The 17,059-nt window shown below is 44.8% G+C and overlaps 2 protein-coding genes and 1 long non-coding RNA gene across 3 annotated transcripts in view; 2 read left to right on the forward strand and 1 right to left on the reverse strand.

The window, feature by feature from the left end:
- On the forward strand, positions 1-16,277 carry LOC146767138 (uncharacterized). The gene is made up of 2 exons (XM_085581134.1): positions 1-88; positions 9,471-16,277. The coding sequence occupies exon 2, from the start codon at positions 9,524-9,526 to the stop codon at positions 10,319-10,321; it is 798 nt and encodes a 265-aa protein (XP_085437260.1). The 5' UTR covers positions 1-88; positions 9,471-9,523; the 3' UTR covers positions 10,322-16,277.
- Positions 1-17,059, forward strand: part of LOC146767132 (uncharacterized) — a 254,644-nt gene that overhangs the window by 136,658 nt on the left and 100,927 nt on the right. The window lies entirely within an intron of this gene.
- Positions 15,722-17,059, reverse strand: part of LOC146767139 (uncharacterized) — a 27,805-nt gene continuing 26,467 nt past the window's right edge. The window contains 1 exon segment of the mRNA XM_085582334.1: positions 15,722-15,761. Coding sequence (XP_085438460.1) covers positions 15,722-15,761 — 40 coding nt within the window.

Genomic DNA, 17,059 nt, shown 5'->3' on the forward strand with positions numbered 1-17,059 from the left:
CGAGCGGCTGCGCGGGCCCGGCAGCGGCGGCAGCGGCCGGAGCGCGGTGAGGCGGCGGCGGCGGAGCTCGGAGGCGGCCCCGGCGCAGGTGGGAGCCGCGCTGGGCTCTGCGGGGGCTCGGGGCCGGCTGCGGGCGGAGGGGGCGGCAGGGGGCTCCGGCGGCTCGCCGGTGCCGTGTCCGGCCCGTGCCGGCCCCGGGCTGAGGGCGCTGCGGGAGCGGCTGCCCGCGGTCTCCTTCCCGCCGGGGCCGGGCAGGAGCCGCTGCCGGAGCAGCGCTGGCTCGGCCCGGCTGCTGTGGGTAGGACAGAGGGGCTGCCCCGCGGCCGGGAGCGGGCGGGGAAATTCCCGTCGCCGGAGGTTCGTGTGCCGGGGGAGAGCGAGGAGTCCTGTCAAAGTGACTTTATTGCCGAGCAGGGGCAGAGGCCGCGGGGCATTTGCCGTGCGCTCTCTGCCGTGGCTGTAGCCCGCAGCCTCCTTTTTATCCTCATTTTCCCGGCCGCATCTCCCTCTGCCTTTGCCCACCGGCTGAGTTCCTTGGAAGGTTCCGACTTCCCGATGTGCCTGGAGCCTGTCCTCGTTAATGTGCACCCTCCTTTTGTATAACAGCCGATATTCATGGCTCTGTTAAGTCTTTGTGCTTCTCGGCGAATTTCGGGAATGTAGCGGGACTTTGAGCAGCTGTCTGGGTCAATTTGAAACATTTATTGGACCTGATGGTTTCTCCCCTTACGTACAAGTGCCTGGGCCTATCTCCAGGCAGATTCACTCCTTGACTCTGTTTTATTCTTCCCGGGTCCTCTTTGGTTTTGGGATTATTCTCGGTGCCCTCATTCCCTGTCCTTTTGTAGCCGTTTGTGGATCAGGAGGCCTGGCTGCCACCTGCATGCCCTGGCTCAGCTGCTGGATGAGCTGCACTGCCAAGGTGTGGAGCATGGTAAAAAGATGAGAGTTGCTGCAGCACAGAAGAGGAGAAGCAGCATTCGTTTAACCCCTGGTGTGCCGGGGAGCCAGGAAAGTGTGTCCCATTCCCATCCTTTCCATGTTTGGACCAATACATAAACTGCTCTCCTATTTCCTTTCTTATAATTTTTAGCAGTTTTCTCGTCATCTCTTTGCCAACAGCAGTTTGAGCCATTTAGTTTTCCACAAACTCCTCCTTTTTCTGTTCACAGATAATCTGATCCCATCCCCTGGTGAAATGTTGTGTTCCTCATTTCAGTGGCTTGGTCGGCAGGAAGGTCAGGAGTTGGAGTTGTCTGGTTGGTTCTTATTCCGAGGACAGCTTGTAATCAAATTATGCCATTCAAATGAAAAATGGGTTCTCTGTCTCCTGATATGAATTTGTGAGAAACGCCAATCACTTGGTTTTTAAAATGTTAGAAGTTTAATACTAGTAAAATGGTTATAAAAGTAGGAATACAATTAGACTAATAAAAATTTAGAGTTAGGACAATTGCAAGACATTAAAAAGCAAAGACTTGCAGATGTCCGGATGCTCTCTTGGGCACTTAAGCCGCAACAAGCATACCTTGTGAATAAAGGAATCACCCCTAAAAAAATACACTGTTGCATATTCACATATCCTTCATGGTTATGCATACATTTTATTTCAAACAAGTAACTCTGTCTGTTGTATGTCAGCTGTTTTTTTTAATCCCCACAGCATCCTCCAGTCTGAGCATGGCCTGAAGAAATTAACTTCTTCTAGTAAGAAAACCATAAATTCCTCTTGTCTGGAGAATTTAGGTGTTCCTTGAGCGAATTTAGGTGTTCTCATTCCTTAACCCCCCCCCCCCCCCCCCACATGCATATTTTCTCTTTTAAGTACTAAAACTTAATTTTATCTACAAAGCTACGTTTACCATACTATTAAGATGTTCATACAGCACAAGTTATCATTATAACATAATACATGTAGTAACTATCTGCACAGAGCCATATAACATGCATTTTTCACAAAATCATTTTGGTTCCCAGGGGCTGGTCCATGGTGTTGTAGGATTAGTTCTGGTGGCCGTTCATCTTTTCCCCATGTTTGGGCGCTCCCTCAAGCTGGGGCTGCATCAATTGACCATTTTTTTTCTTACTCCTTCATCATATACTTGAATTCCAACTGATTTCCCTGAACTTGTTCTAGCAAAAGCCCCAGTGCTCTGATACACCCTGTACAGCACAGACAGTGGCAGCAGATGTTGGAGTGGGCAGAGGGATGTTCCCCCCCTTATTTTAGTGAAGTTTTCCCAACATTCTCCATTTGCTGTTTCCCTTTGCAGCTTCAGCCATTTCTGTTGCAGAGTCAGAGATCCTCAGCATGGGCTCTGCCTTCAGCTGTGCAGATTCCATCTGTGCAAGCAGGCAGAGCTTGGGGTGAGGGGCAGAGGGAATCAGCCAATTCCTGCCCCAGGCAAGAAGAGCCAGGTACATTGTCCCCAGTTTGCCCCAGCAGTGTTAATTTGCATTTCTGAAGCTCCTCCTGGGTGCCTGGAATGCAGCTTCTCTTCCACAGCAGCCTTCAGCAGCCTCAGTTGTGCCCCCCCCACAACCTGCTGCTTTTTTGTTTTCCTTCAAATCATCTATTTATTGTTCATGAGTTAAAGGGTCACCTTTAAATCTCATCTAGTTTTGAAAATTTTGAAAAACTCTAATCACTTGGTTTTTAAAATTTTAAAAGTTTAATAGTAATAAAATGGTTTTAAAAATAATAATACAATTAGAGTTAGGACAATTACAAGACAAAAAGAGCAAAGAATTACAGACATCCAGATGCTCTCAGACCCTAAGTCAAGAAAAGCTTGACTTGTGAACAAAGGAATCACCCTTAAACCAAGACACTTGTTGCATATTCATACATCCTTCATGGTTATGCATACATCCTATTCTAAACAAGAAACTCTGTTGTATGTCAACTGTTCCCTTTAATCCCCTGGCCTCTTCAAGTCTGAGCAAGGCCTGAAGAAATTAGCTTCTCCTGATCAGAAGCCATAAATTCCTCTCCTTTGGAAGATTTAGATGTTCTTCAAAGGGAGCATCTCATTCCTAAAAAGAAAACTCCCCCCACATACATAATCCCTATTTTAACATAATGTTGTAACCTAAAACTACACTTAACACAATACGTAAGGGAATTAATACAGCATAACTTTCTAACATGACACATATAATATTCATTGTACCATTTGCGAAAAGCCAATCATAAATATGCATTTTTCACAATCCCACCTCTTACTGCTCAAGCCAAATGATTTATAAAGAATATTTCCTGTCCTCTTGCATTCTTTGGACTCTGTTGGTAATCAAATAAAACATGGGATTAAACAAAGAAGAAATATCAAAACACTTGTAACACATAAAAGGAAGAATCCTAATTTCTTCCAGCATCCCATTCTCAATACATTACCCCACCTGCTAGTTTTTAACGTTATTTTCCCATTTTTGGACTGATACCTGGGTCATAATTTTTTTCTGATATCCTTTGTTTTTTCCAGGATGACATCCTCATTGCCATCTATTTTCAACAATCTGTACACCCCATTCTTTAGCCAATAAATAGCGTAAAGCCAACCTATTTTAATGCACTGCAGGTGATGTTTGGCTTTGCAGACTCCATATTAATTCCAATGCCTGAGCAGCTTTGTTTATTATCTTCTCTATAACTGCTTGGAGTAATTTAATATAACTGAGGATATAATTTGGGGTTAACACAGAGCTAGACTGCTGTGCTTGTTTTACCTTTTTTTTTACTAACTGTCTCTTTACCGAATCTTGGACTATATTTCTAAGATCAAATGTAAAACAAATCCATCTCTCTCCTTTTCGACATTCCATGCCCCAAGTATTACTACTTTTCCCTAAGTTCTTTGTAATGTGATAATTTTCCCCCTTTTTCCTGCAGGTACTTAATTTGGACGGGTTATAACAGTGGCTGTTGACATGGGTGTGTGTGACAAAAAGGAACTTTGGTTTCTTTCCATGTGATACTTTCTGTAGCATTTGTGACACGATCTTGCTGCTATCTCAGAAGGGAAAAGACAACAAATGAGAGACAGAAACAGGAATGACAGAGGTCTGGCATGGCTTATACCCCCACCTCCCCTGCCTGGGGGGTTGCTGCCCACAGCAGGTACGTGTGATCTTCTCGCTGGTGAGTACAGTGCTCAATCCAGGCTTGCCCTCTGTTTCCCTTGTCACTCCTTTTTTACTCATTTCCAGGCAAATTGTTTTTGACACCTTTTAACTGTGGTTTTCCACCATTCCTCAGGTATCTCTCAGTCCACAGGCATTGATAATCCCCATCTACAAAAGCAATTTATTACTTCAGTTTTTGAGGTCTTTCTGTATAGGGGATTGATTCAGTACTCAATACTTCTTGCCACGAGAACATAGATTTTGTGAGCTACAATGCCAATTATTCTCTTAATTTAAACATTCACTTATAACCCAGCTGCCATGTCCAATATGGGGATGAATCAAATAAAGTATACAGCATAGTATTAATGGCAATTTCCCTTCTTGCCTGTACAAGTCACAGGCTAAGGCCAGACTATCAGAACTCTTTGACTCAAACACTCCCGATCCTCCTGTTTGAAGTGGCAGTGTTCCTCTGCCAAGGAGGTGTCGGAGGCGTCTCAGGGCTTATTCAGGCAGGGCTTAGAACCAGTGATGCAAGCTTTGCCTTATTTCTCAGTTAGGTGTTATTCTTTGTACCTGCCTTGGATCACTTGGGTCTTCCCAAACCATTACCACCCAGTCCTGGTTGAAAGTCAATTTGGTATCACCTGGTTTAGATGTGATAGTCCATTCCTCACGTTTCTTCACAAATTCTTTTATTTTGCTGGCATGAATTCACCCTCTTTTCCATGGTTGGGATTGCTGCTTTAGTAGTACCTGGAAAGGACTTCTTAATAACACAGTGTTAAAAGAAAAACAATACTGCATTAACTTTCACCATTAGTTTTCTTCAAAACTTTCTGGGTTTAACTAAAATCTTTTTCTGTTGCTGCTTCTTCTTCTTGTATCCAGCTGTGCTAATTGCTGCAGAGGCCAATTCTTCTTCTTGTGAGCTATAATTAGTTAAATAAAAAAAGACTAGCCCAAATTTAACACAAGATGTATCACATCTCTTGTTTTTTTGCTTTTTAGGCAACATCCAACTGTTTTAGTCTTACAGACCCATTCTTCAGAACAAAAGCCACCTTTCCTTAACAACAAAAATCAGAAGGAAAAAAAAGAAGTCTTGTTTAAAAAAATAAAGCACATTGTGAGAGTCAGCTATCTCTGCTTTGATCTTATCTCTATTGGTGGTCCAGCTCTCCCTCTTTTTCACAGCTTTGCCTTTGTCTGTACTTCCTCACTCCCCTCCCCTTGTTGTCACTCTGTCTAGCAGGAATGGGGGAGAACTTACAAATAGCTATGGTATGGGGACTTTGGGGTGTATTTCACTCTCCCTCTTTCTCTTTCTCTCTCTTTCCCTTTCTCTCTCTTTTTCTCTCTTTTTCTCTCTTTTTCTCTCTTTTTCTCTCTTTTTCTGTTTTTCTCTCTTTTTCTCTTTTTCTCTCTTCTTCTCTCTTTTTCTCTCTTTTTCTGTCTTCTCTCTTTTTCCCTCTTTTTCTCTCTTCTCTCTTCTTCTCTCTTCTTCTCTCTTCTTCTCTCTTCTCTCTTCTCCTCTCTTTTTTCTTCTCTCTTCTTCTCTCTTCTCCCTTTCTCTCTGTTTCGCCCTCTTTTTCTCTTTTCACATTTCAACATCCACATTCCAATATCAGTCCACTTTCTAACATTAGTCCTACATCCTGGAGAGGTGAGTCTGCCAATCACCTCTCCCTCCTTTTTCAACTTCCTTACAAATTTAATTACTTCTGTTATGTGTGTTCTGCAGGCCTTTAATTCACGGCACCCTCCACCAAGGGCTACCAGCTACCCACAGCTGACAGTGCTAAAACTAAAGACTTATTTTGCTGTCACAATTTTCCATTCACAAGCTTGAAAGGGTTGTAGGAACAAGGTAAACAAAAACTTACTTCTGAAGTGATCTTGCCTGCAATAAAAAATTTAAGGCAATGCTTGTTAGTGCAATATAATTTGCAAAGAAGCCAAGGTTTGATTTGGGAAGGGCATCTGAGGACACAGAGCATGAGTTTTACAAATCTATAATTTGAAGAGGGAATAGACAAAATGTGGATACAGTGGGGGAGACAGCAAGTAAGGAATTTATCTCTGCGATACTCTCTTTTTGACTGCCAGGAGACACTCTCTGAAGAGGTTCTTACAGTACAAACAATAACTGGATGGGAAGAGGCACTCTTGAATTTAAGCTTTGGTGTCAAAATAGGAAACTGCCCCTGAGCACTGCAGTGCTGGAGCACCCTGCCTGCAAACTCACCAGAGGCAAGCCACTGCTGCCACGCTGCAGGGCTGCCTGCAGCACAGAGGGAACCATGGCCCAGCCCTCCCTGCAGGCCTGGGTAATCCACACAAGGAATCACAATTGCTTCATAGCTCTCTAACTCATTCAAGAAATAGGAAACTGTAGTAAACAGAGATCTCCCTCACCATCTTTTTCATATGTGTGTGTCACACACCCACTGTGATGCTGGAAGTAACAAACTGTTTACATTAGAAGATACTGAAACTTTTTCTTCATTTAGCTTTGTAGTTTCCCTTTTCTATATGTAGCCACCTCCCATTGTGGGAAAAAATGAGCCCTATTTTTTTACAAGTGTTTTGTATGCACAATTTTATTTGCTGTTCTAGATACACTGCAAGTAGTTAGCACTTCCAGAAAAACTAGCAAACAAACAAAACAAAAAAACTAAGAAAGCAAAACACATTTGGGTACATGAAAAAGGACTGGTTGGAAGGAAAATTGTTTCTCATTGACCTACCAAGCAGCTGGTGTTACCTTTAGTTTAACTTTACACACTGAGAACACTTGATTGAACAGCCTGCACTGACTCAAATTAATAGCAGGTTTTGCTATGTCACAGCTGTAAACTAGTTTTTCAATCCTAGAGTACAGTAAGTTATGTATTTCAAGATAAAAATCACAATGCAAATTGGAAGAAATTTAGTACTGCATGAGGTATGCACACAATTACAATTAATTTACCTCTAGAAGTCAGTTTATGACTTTCCTCTACTAGGATTGCAGTAGCTGCTATAGCTTGAATACACACTGGCCAGCCTTGATTTACTGGATCCCACATCTTTGATAAATAAGCCATGGGTCTCTTTACTCCTCCCCACTCTTGAAACAAAACCCTATGAGCGACCCCCTTTTTTTCATTTACATATAAATGAAAGGGTTTTGCTAGTGAAGGTGAGCTTAAAATTGATATTGGGGCTAGTTTTAACTTCTTTTTTCTTAGTTTTTCATTATCCTTTTTGATCCATTTTATATCATCTCCCTCTGTCAGTTTTTTTTATTAGAAAATTTTACTGCCTGTGTATATCCTTTAATCCACAATCTATAATATCCCAATAATCTGAGTATCTTTCTGATTTCCCCCTTTGAAGAGGGAGGGGGAAGGGATAGAATCCCTGTGTTTCAGTCTGGGTTGAGCTTCCAACTACCCTTTCTAAGCAAGTGTCCAAGATATTTTACCTCTGATTCTACAAATTGCAGCTTCCCTTTTGATACCCTTAATCCTTTTTCCCCAAGAAAATTCAAAAGCTTTATAGTAGCCTCTCTAACTTCAGCTTCAGCTTCCCCAGAAAGTAAAAGATCATCTATGCATTAGATAACTTGTATTCCAGGGGGAGTGGGGAATGTTTGTAGTATTGTTTCTAAAGCTTGTCCAAATAAGTCTGGGGATTCTGTAAGCCCCTGTGGTAGTTTTGTCCATCTTAATTGCTGTTTTCTCCCAGTTAGTGAGTCCTTCCATTCAAAAGCAAAGATAACTTGCTCTCCTGGGCTAATGGGCAAGCCCAAGAGGCATCTTTAAGGTCCACTACACTAAACCACTGATGCTCTGGAGGAACTTTACTGAAAAGGGTATAAGGATTTGGTACCACTGGATAGCGGGTCTGAGTTCTTTGTTAACCTCCCTTAAGGCTTGTACCAGTCTATAGCTCCCGTCAGGCTTCTTTACTGGGAGTATTGGGGTATTATGGGGAGACATACAAGGTTCTAATGTCCATCCTTTGTTAGTCCTTCTATTACTGGCTTTAAACATTCCTGTCCTTCTAAAGATACAGGATACTGCCGTACATGTATGGGACAATTTTTTTTTCCTAAGTTGTAATCTTTATGGGGTCAATATTTAATCTTCCCCTATTTCCCTCCCCAGCCCAAACTTCCTTGTTAATTCTTCTTCCATCCTCCTGGCCTAGTTTTAAAAGTCTAGCTGTCATCTTCCCATCTTCCGGAACAACCCCTATTCCTAATTTCACCTGTAAATCTTGTCCCAATAAATTGCTACCTGCCCCTGGGACCAAGAAAACATCCCTCATCCAAAATTTAGTTTCTCCCTCTATTACCACATTTTTAATAACGGGTACTGTGGAACTCTCTCCTTTTGCTCCTGTTACTATTACGGTATCTTTGCTTACACTATAACCTTTTGGAATATTTAACAGAAAGGTTCTTTTTGCCCCTGTATCTACCACAAATTCCAATTCTTCTTCTTGGGGACCCACTCTTAAAATTATCTCAGCATTCCCCACCTGGACCCACCTGCGCCCCCCCTCGGCCCCATGGCCCCGCGAGGGGAATTTGGGGAGGTGGGAGTGGGGCAGCGCCAAGGCCGGGCCCCCCGCGCTGTCCTGGCGGGAGCGGCTGCAGTGGGGACCGAGTGCGGGCGGGAGCGGCCGAGAGCCCAGCGCTGCCCCAGCCCGACCTGCCCCAGCTCCATCCCTGCCCCTGCGCTGGGATGCTGTGGGGCTGGGGGGAAGAGGGAGCCGGCAGTGGGTGCTGGGCCTGGGGGCAGGAGGAGAAGGGAAGGAGAAGCAGGCTTGAGGAACAGAATGGTCAAAGGATGCAGGTGGCAGGAGAGGGTGGGATTGTGCAGGAGAAGGAGGAATAGCAGGAGGAAGAGGAGTGTGAGGAAGAGGAGAGACACAGGAGGAGGAGGAGGAGCAGAAAGAGGAAGCAGCAGAAGGTTCCACCCCTCCCTGTGTCTGCAGCCTTCCCCCAGCCCCAGGAGCTTTGCTTCGCCCACATGTAGCAGGTGACTGTGGAGGGGGAACCACGATTTTCATGGGTTGAATCTTGGTGTTTCTGAGCTTTCTTGGGCTAAATGTTGGTGCTTTGGTTTTATGTGGCAGCTGAATCTTTATGTTTTGGAGAAGGATTTGCTGACTTGTGATGTTTGGGGAGTTTTTGATCTGTGTCTTGGTAGTTTGTGGAGTTTTTGGGCTGAATCTTGGTGTTATGGAGGTTCTTACAGACACAAGATTCCCAGTGACTTCCTGAGATGAACTTGGGCAAGGAGGAACCTCCAGTCCAAGGTGCTCTCTTGTTTTTTTCCCCAAACCAGGATTTGTCATTCCCTGGGTGTGGCTGGATGGAGGAGGAGGAAAAGCCCCGGAGATGCTGCAGGAGGAGGAGCTGCAAACGCAGCCCAGGGAGCTGTGGGGAGGAAAGAGCCCCCTGAGCCAGGAAGGTGGGCGGAGATCCAGGCGGAGCTCGGAGCTGGTGGAGAAGCTTCATGGCAGGGAGAACTCCCACAAGTGTTTGGAATGTGGGCAGGGTTTCAGGTGGAGCTCTAGCCTCATCCGGCACCAGGTGATCCACACTGGGGAGAGGCCCTACGAGTGTGGGGAGTGTGGGAAGAGGTTTTGGATCAGCTCTGATCTCCTCGTACATGAGCAGAGTCACACAGAGGAGAGGCCCTTCCTCTGCCCCGACTGCGGGAAGGGCTTCAGGGAAAACTCCAATCTCATCAGGCACCGGCGCATCCACACCGGGGAGAGGCCCTACGAGTGTGGGAAGTGTGGGAAGGGCTTCAAAGACAGGTGTGGCCTCCTCGAACACCAGGTGATCCACACTGGGGAACGGCCCTACGAGTGCTTGGAATGTGGGAAGAGCTTTGGGTGGATCACTGCCCTGAGAACACACCAGCGCATCCACACTGGGGAGAGGCCCTACGAGTGTCCCCAGTGTGGGAAGAGGTTTCAGACAAGCTCCAGTGTCCTCCTACATGAGCGGATTCACACCGAGGAGAGGCCCTACCGCTGCCCCGACTGCGGGAAGGGCTTCAAGCACAACTCCGACCTCACCGTGCACCGGCGCATCCACACCGGGGAGAGGCCCTACGAGTGTGGGAAGTGTGGGAAGAGCTTCTCCAGGAGCTTTCACTTGACCCAGCACCAACGGAGGCACCACTAAGGGAAGCCCTGTGAGTGCCCTGAGTGAGGGAAGAGCTTGGAGTGAGGGAAGAGAGCGAGGGAAGAGCTTGGTGTGCTGCTGCAGCTCCATCCCCCATGGGAGGATCCGGGCTGGATGATCCCCAGTGACCCCCGTTGGGCAGAGCCCTGGTGCCCTGGTATGGGGAATAAAACAGAGAGTAAAGCAATGGAGCTGATAAAGGGGCCCGATATCTGAGGCCTGACTGAGCAGAAACTGTGGGAGACACAGACACAGTTTAAGGCTCCCTGGGCAAGAAGAGAGGACAGTGGGGGGTGGCAGGGGTGTGACAGAGGGGATGAGGGGGTGACAAAGGGACAGAGGGGACATCAGAGCCCTCAGGAGGGGACAAAGGGGACCCTGGGAGGACACAGGGACCACCGCAGGAGGCCACAAGTGCCACCAGGTCTGTGACACCTCCCCTGTCCCCTCCCCAGGTGTCCCCTTACCAGCTGGAGTCACTGGTGAATGTGGTGCCACCCTGGGTGAGGTGGCAGCCACCGTGACCAGGTTACAGAGGGACGAGCAGCAGCTCATGTCCCCAGAGTCCCTGCACGGGAACCTGAGGAACTTCACCTGGAGTCTCCGTGAGACCCTGGAGCAGGGCGATGTCACCTCCCTGGGCCACCGTGGTGTCCCCTCCCTGGGCCAGGCTCTGGCCGTGCTTGGGGCCACCCCAGGGGCACCTGGGCCGATGTGAGAGCTGCGGGCTGGGCCTGGCAGGAGTTGGTGGTCAGGCTCGAGGACAGCCGGGCCCTGCTGGCCTGGGATGCCACCGAGCTCCACGACGCCCGCTGGGACGCGGCCATCGCTGCCATCCGGGCCGGGGACCTGCAGAACGTGGCCACCCGCAGGAGGACAGCTGGGAGCAGCCTGGTGGCCACAGCCCAGCAGCTGAAGGTGGCCCCGGGCAGGGAAAAGAGGGCCTTGGCAGGGCCAGCCACAAGGCCCAGGTGGCTGCGGCCACCAACGAGGCCGTGGGAGAGGCCGTGGTGGCCAGCAGCCAAGCCATGGTGGCCACCAGAAGGGGACATTGGGCACAGGTGGCCCTGGGGCCGCTGGAGCGCTTGGTGGAAGAGTGTGAAGGAGGCAGGTGGTTCCCCGAGGAGCTGCAGCGCCAGCTCGGGGACATCGAGGCCATCCTGGAGGGGACAAAGAAGGCGTCCCCCGATGTCCCTGAGGCCTTGGTGGCCAAAGTGGCCGAGTTTGAGCAGCTGTGGGATGCCAGTGCCTGCCTGGGCAAGGATCACCTGCTGGGGACACTTGGGGACATCCACGACCTCCTCTTGAGTCCCTGTGGTAGCTCCGGCGGCCCCGGTGGCCCCAGCAGGCGCGCCCTGGCCCAGCGGTGCCAAAAAGCCGTGGAGGATCTCCCCAGGCTGCTGCAGCGATGGCACCGCTCTGATGCCATCAGGGACAGTGACATCCTGGTGGACAGCGCTGGCGTCACCAGTCCCCTCCTCGCGCGGGATTTGAGACCAATTTGGAGAATTTTCTGGGAATTTTCATGGGCATTGTCCCACATGCTGATGGGAGTTTCTGGGATGACGTTACCAGCCGCACCTGGGGACATTCTGAGAGCACTCAGAAGGCTTTTGCATTCCCCTGCTGCCTTTTGCATTTTTCTACTTTTTCTGTTGGGTTTGGCATTTCTCTGTTGCCTTTTGCAGGTTCCTATTGACCCCCAGCATTTTGCTGAGGTGCTCATACTGATATTGATTATTGATAATTCCTTGCAGCTGCTCGCTGGCACAATAAAATCTCAGAGTTTGCATGGACAAGTCCAAGGCAGTGTGAGCTTTCTGCCAGGATTTGGGAATCCTTTACGAATCCAATTCTCACATCCCTGGGCCCCCCCGGTCCCGGCGCTGTTCCCGGGGGTCCCGCGGCTCTGGGGATTCAAAGGGGAGGGGGCGGAACCCCCGTGATGGGTGGGGGGCACAAAGGGGGGTCCGGGCCCGGTGCTCGGGGGGTCGGGGGCACTGAAGGGGTGCGGGTGCGGTTTTTGGGGGGTCCCGGTGCTCGGTGAGGGGGGTCAGTGCTCAGCAGCGGGGGCTGTCCAGGGACCCCCCCGGCCCCCCCAAATCCCAGCCGGGTGTGAAAAACAAAGTTCACTAAGGGATTACTAAACAAAGTTTAATCAGGGATAAAAAAGGGTTTTGGGGCTGGCCAAAGAACTCGCCCTCAACTTAACCCTTCGTTCTCCGGATCCGGTTCCACTGCAGGGCCACGAACACACTCCTGAGTTTTGACATTATTCAAACACTCCCGGGAGGTTTGGGTGTCCCAGGAACTCGTGTTTGGGTCTCACCTCTGACTTGTCTGCAGAACATTCTGTAGATTAAGTCAATATTTTTGATTTCTTCTCATGGTTCAGGCCCCCTGATAAGTTCATAAATTCTTCTGAGCTTTGTGTCACTGGTATCACCTGGTGAGGCTGGTCCACAGATGTGAGAAACAACTGAATTGTTTTACACCTGAGTCAGTCACACAAAAGTATTTTAACATTGCATAGTCTCTATTTCAATATTTATTATTGATCTATTTAATGTTTATCTATTTTTAATATATTAAGGCCTATGATATAATATCTGTTTATTACTCTAGCAGTAAATTTGTTATTCGCTGCACACATAAACAGATCGATTTTATTGTACCAGCGAGCAGCTGCAAGGAATTATCAGTAATCAATATAAATATCAAGTACCAAAATCCTCATGCTCAATAACAACGTGCAGAAGGCAATACAGAATTTCAAAAGCTGATTATTCTATTGTCATTTATAACCCGGCTCTGCTGCAAGGCACCGAGGGGCTCATTCAGCCCCTGACCCACCGCCACCCCCATCAGTGTCCCCAGAGCATCCTCAGAATGTCCCCAAGTGTCCCCAGTGACGTCACCCCAGGAATTCCCATCAGCATTTGGGACAATTGCAATGAAAATCCCCAGAAAATTCCCCGAATTCGTCTCAAATGCCGTGTGGGGTGGGGAGGGGGGAGAAGTGACAGCAGCGATGTCCCTGAGGATGTCACCGTCCCCGAGGACGTCACAGCGGTGACATCGCTGTCCCTGCAGCAGCCTCGGGATGTCCTCTGTGAAAAATGCATATTTTATGGTTGGCTTTTTGCAAGTATTAAATTGAATAGGATTTGTATTATGTTACATTGATTAGTAGTGCTGTATTAACATTTTAATGGAAGGGTAAATGTAGATTTGTGGTTAAAACGGAGCTTTTGTGGTTAAAATAGGAACTCTGTGCGTGGGAAGAAAGGAATGAGGTACTTGCACCGGGACGGCAGCCGCAGGACACCGAAATCTTGCAGAGAAAAAAGAATTTACAGCTTATTGTAAATGCAGGCGAGCCGGGGGGAAGAAATGACAATGCCTGACTCCAGCTCAGAAGGATGAATGGTTTCTTTATTAGAACTATACTAATATACATTAATATACTGTTTAAATGAGATACTAAAACTACAAACCCACTTTTTCTATTAATATACTATTTAAAGGAGATACTAAATTACAAACCCACTTTTTCTATTAATATACTGTTTAAAGGAGACACTAATACTACAAACCTGCTTTTTCTATTAATATACTGTTTAAAGGAGACACTAATACTACAAACCTGCTTTTTCTATTAATATACTGTTTAAAGGAGACACTACAACTACAAAGCTGCTTTTTCTAACTCCCAAATGTAACTCCTCACAACTCGTGACCCTCTCTGAGATTCCAGCCCCAGGTGGGTTGGATTGGCCCCAGGCTCAAACGATCCTCACCAGAACCCAACCCAGCAACCACCCCACAACAATTTGGGTAACAAATTGGTAAACAATTCTCCAAACACATTCCACATGCTAAAACAAGGAGCAGAAACAGAAATTGATTTCTCTCTCGTTTCCCTCTGTGCTCCTCTGTGGAAAATGCTGGGAGGCAGAGCAATGTGCTGCCACAAGGGCTCCCTGATTAAAGGAAATTCACTCTCCGTGCCCCGCTCAGCGCTGCGGGCGCCGCGGGATTGAGAAGAGGCTGCCACTGCTCCGGGCTCTGTGGCTGGACAGGATTGATGCATCATGCATGAGATCGATGAATATGCAACAGGCTGCTGCTTTTAGGGTTATTCCTTGTTCAAGGCGTGGTTTTGGCAGCTCAGTGCCCGAACCATCCGGACGTCCGTAATCCCTCGCTTTTTATTGTCTTGTCACTGTCCTGACCTCATTGTCCACATTGTTATTGCTCTGATTTTATCGCTGGTTTTTAATAACTGTTTTATTACTAGTAAACTTTTACAATTTTAAAAACCGACTGACTGGTGTTTTCCACAGTGCCCAAAAACATCCAGATGTCCAAAATTCTTCACTTTTTATTGTCTTGTCCTTGTCCTGACCCTCATTGTCCAGATTCTTATTGCTCCGATTTCATTGCTATTTTTATAACTATTTTGTTACTAATTAACTTTTTGAATTTGTAAATTTTTAAATTTCAAAAACCAGCGAGTGGTGCTTTTCACAGTGCCCAAGAACTCCTGGATGTCCAAAATTCATTTTTTATCATCTTGTGGTGTTCTCATCCTCATTGTCCACATTTTTATTACTCTGATTTTATTTAGTATTTTATTATTTTTTTGGTTTGTTTCTGGGTTTTTTTTTACTCACTATTTTATTACTAATAAACTTTTAAAATTTAAAAAACAACTGATTGTTATTTTCCACAGTGCCCAAAAACTCCTGGATGTCCAAAATTCTTCATTTTTTATCATCTCGTGGTGCTTTGACCCTCATTGTCCAAATTTTTATTACTCCTATTTATTGCTATTTTTATAACTATTCTATTACTAATTAACTTGTTTGAATCAGTAATTTTTAAAATATTTTAAAGAACCAGACTGGCATTTTTCACGGTGCCCAAAAACATCCGGGCATCCAAAATGATTTTCTTTTTATCGCCTTGTGGTGGTCTAAATGTCATTGTCCAGATTTTGATAACTCTGATTTTGTTTTGCATTTTAATTTTATTATTTTTATTATTTTTATTTTTTATTTTATATTTTAATAACTATTTTATTATTAATAAACTTTTAACATTTCAAGAACAACTGATCAGTGTTTTCACAGTGCCCAAGAACTCCTGGGTGTCCAAAATTCTTCATTTTTTATCATCTTGTGGTGTCCTGACTTTCATTGTCCACGTTTTTATTGCTCCAATTTTATCGCTATTATAATTATTATTTCATTACTAATTAACTGGTTTAGTTATTTATTACTAACCTACTTGTGTAATAATTAATTTATTACTAATTAACTTGTGTAATTAGTGATTAGTTTGTGATTTTACAGACCTGCAATCGGCGCTTTCAGAGCTCGCGGCGAGCGGGAAACGTTACACGGGAACGAGCTTTGGATCGATTCCTGTGTGATACCTATCAATAATCAATAATCAATAACTAATGCTGGATCGATTCCTGTGTGATACTGATCAATAATCAATAATCAGTAACTAATGCTGGATCGATTCCTGTGTGACACTGATCAATAATCAATAACTAATGCTGGATCGATTCCTGTGTGATACTGATCAATAATCAATAATTAATAACTAATACTGGAACTATTAATTTGTGATATTGATTAATTAATAATAAATAATTGACAATGGATTGATTCCTCTGTAGCATTGATTAATAATAAATAATAATGAAGAGTGGATAAAAGTTTTTGTAATATCGAGTGATTAATAATTAATAATTACTAATATCTAATAACATAGATTGATTCCTTTGTGATATTGATTGATAATTTATAATTTATATTGGATTATTTTATTTTTAACATTGATTAACACTATTGGATTTGTTACTTTGTAATATTAATAATAATTAATAATATAGGATTTATTTCCTTGTAATATTGATTAATAATAAATAACTAATAACATAGGATTAATTTATGTGTAATATTGATTCTTAATAATCAATAATTAATAATTAATATTGGATAGATTTCTTTGTAATATTGATTAATTAATCCATAGTGATTAATAATAGATCAACTTATTTTTAGTGTTGATTAATTAATAATCAATAGTTGATATAGGATAAATTTATTTGTAATGGTTAATAATTAATAATCAATTATCAATAATCAATAATAAATAATTAATATTGGATTGATTTCTTTGTAATATTGTGAAAAATGCCGATTGAATGATGCGCTGCTATCGATTATTGATAACTCACTGCTATTAATTATTGATAACTCCCTGCTATTGATTATTGATAATCTGCTATTGATTATTGATAACTCCCTGCTATTGAACATTGCTAACTCGCTGCTATTGATTTGGATGTGTGGAGATGAAGGAACAATGGGAAAGGAAATCTCCTTTTTTTTCCTTTTTTCCCCATTTTTTTCTCCTTTTTTTGCCCTTCTCTCTCCCGTGACAAAAGCGAAGATTTGATGAAAAATCGATAAAATGGGAAACGGAACTTTTTAAAAATTGCTTTTTAAAAAAAATCCAGTGAACAATTGGAGCTGAGTAATTGGTTCTTTAATGACTTTAAATTCGTGCTTTGGGTTTTTTAATCAATGCTTTAAAAAAGAACCTTAAAATCCAAACTGGAACAATCTCCTCCAGTGCCACCAACCCCACCGGTGTCCCCAATGTCCCCAAACTCTCCAAATGTCCCCAAATGTCTCCAAATATCTCCAAACCTCCCCA

Source organism: Lonchura striata, chromosome 5 (assembly GCF_050655825.1).
Source record: "Lonchura striata isolate lonStrDom1 chromosome 5, ASM5065582v1, whole genome shotgun sequence".
NCBI classification, from domain to species: Eukaryota; Metazoa; Chordata; class Aves; order Passeriformes; family Estrildidae; genus Lonchura; species Lonchura striata.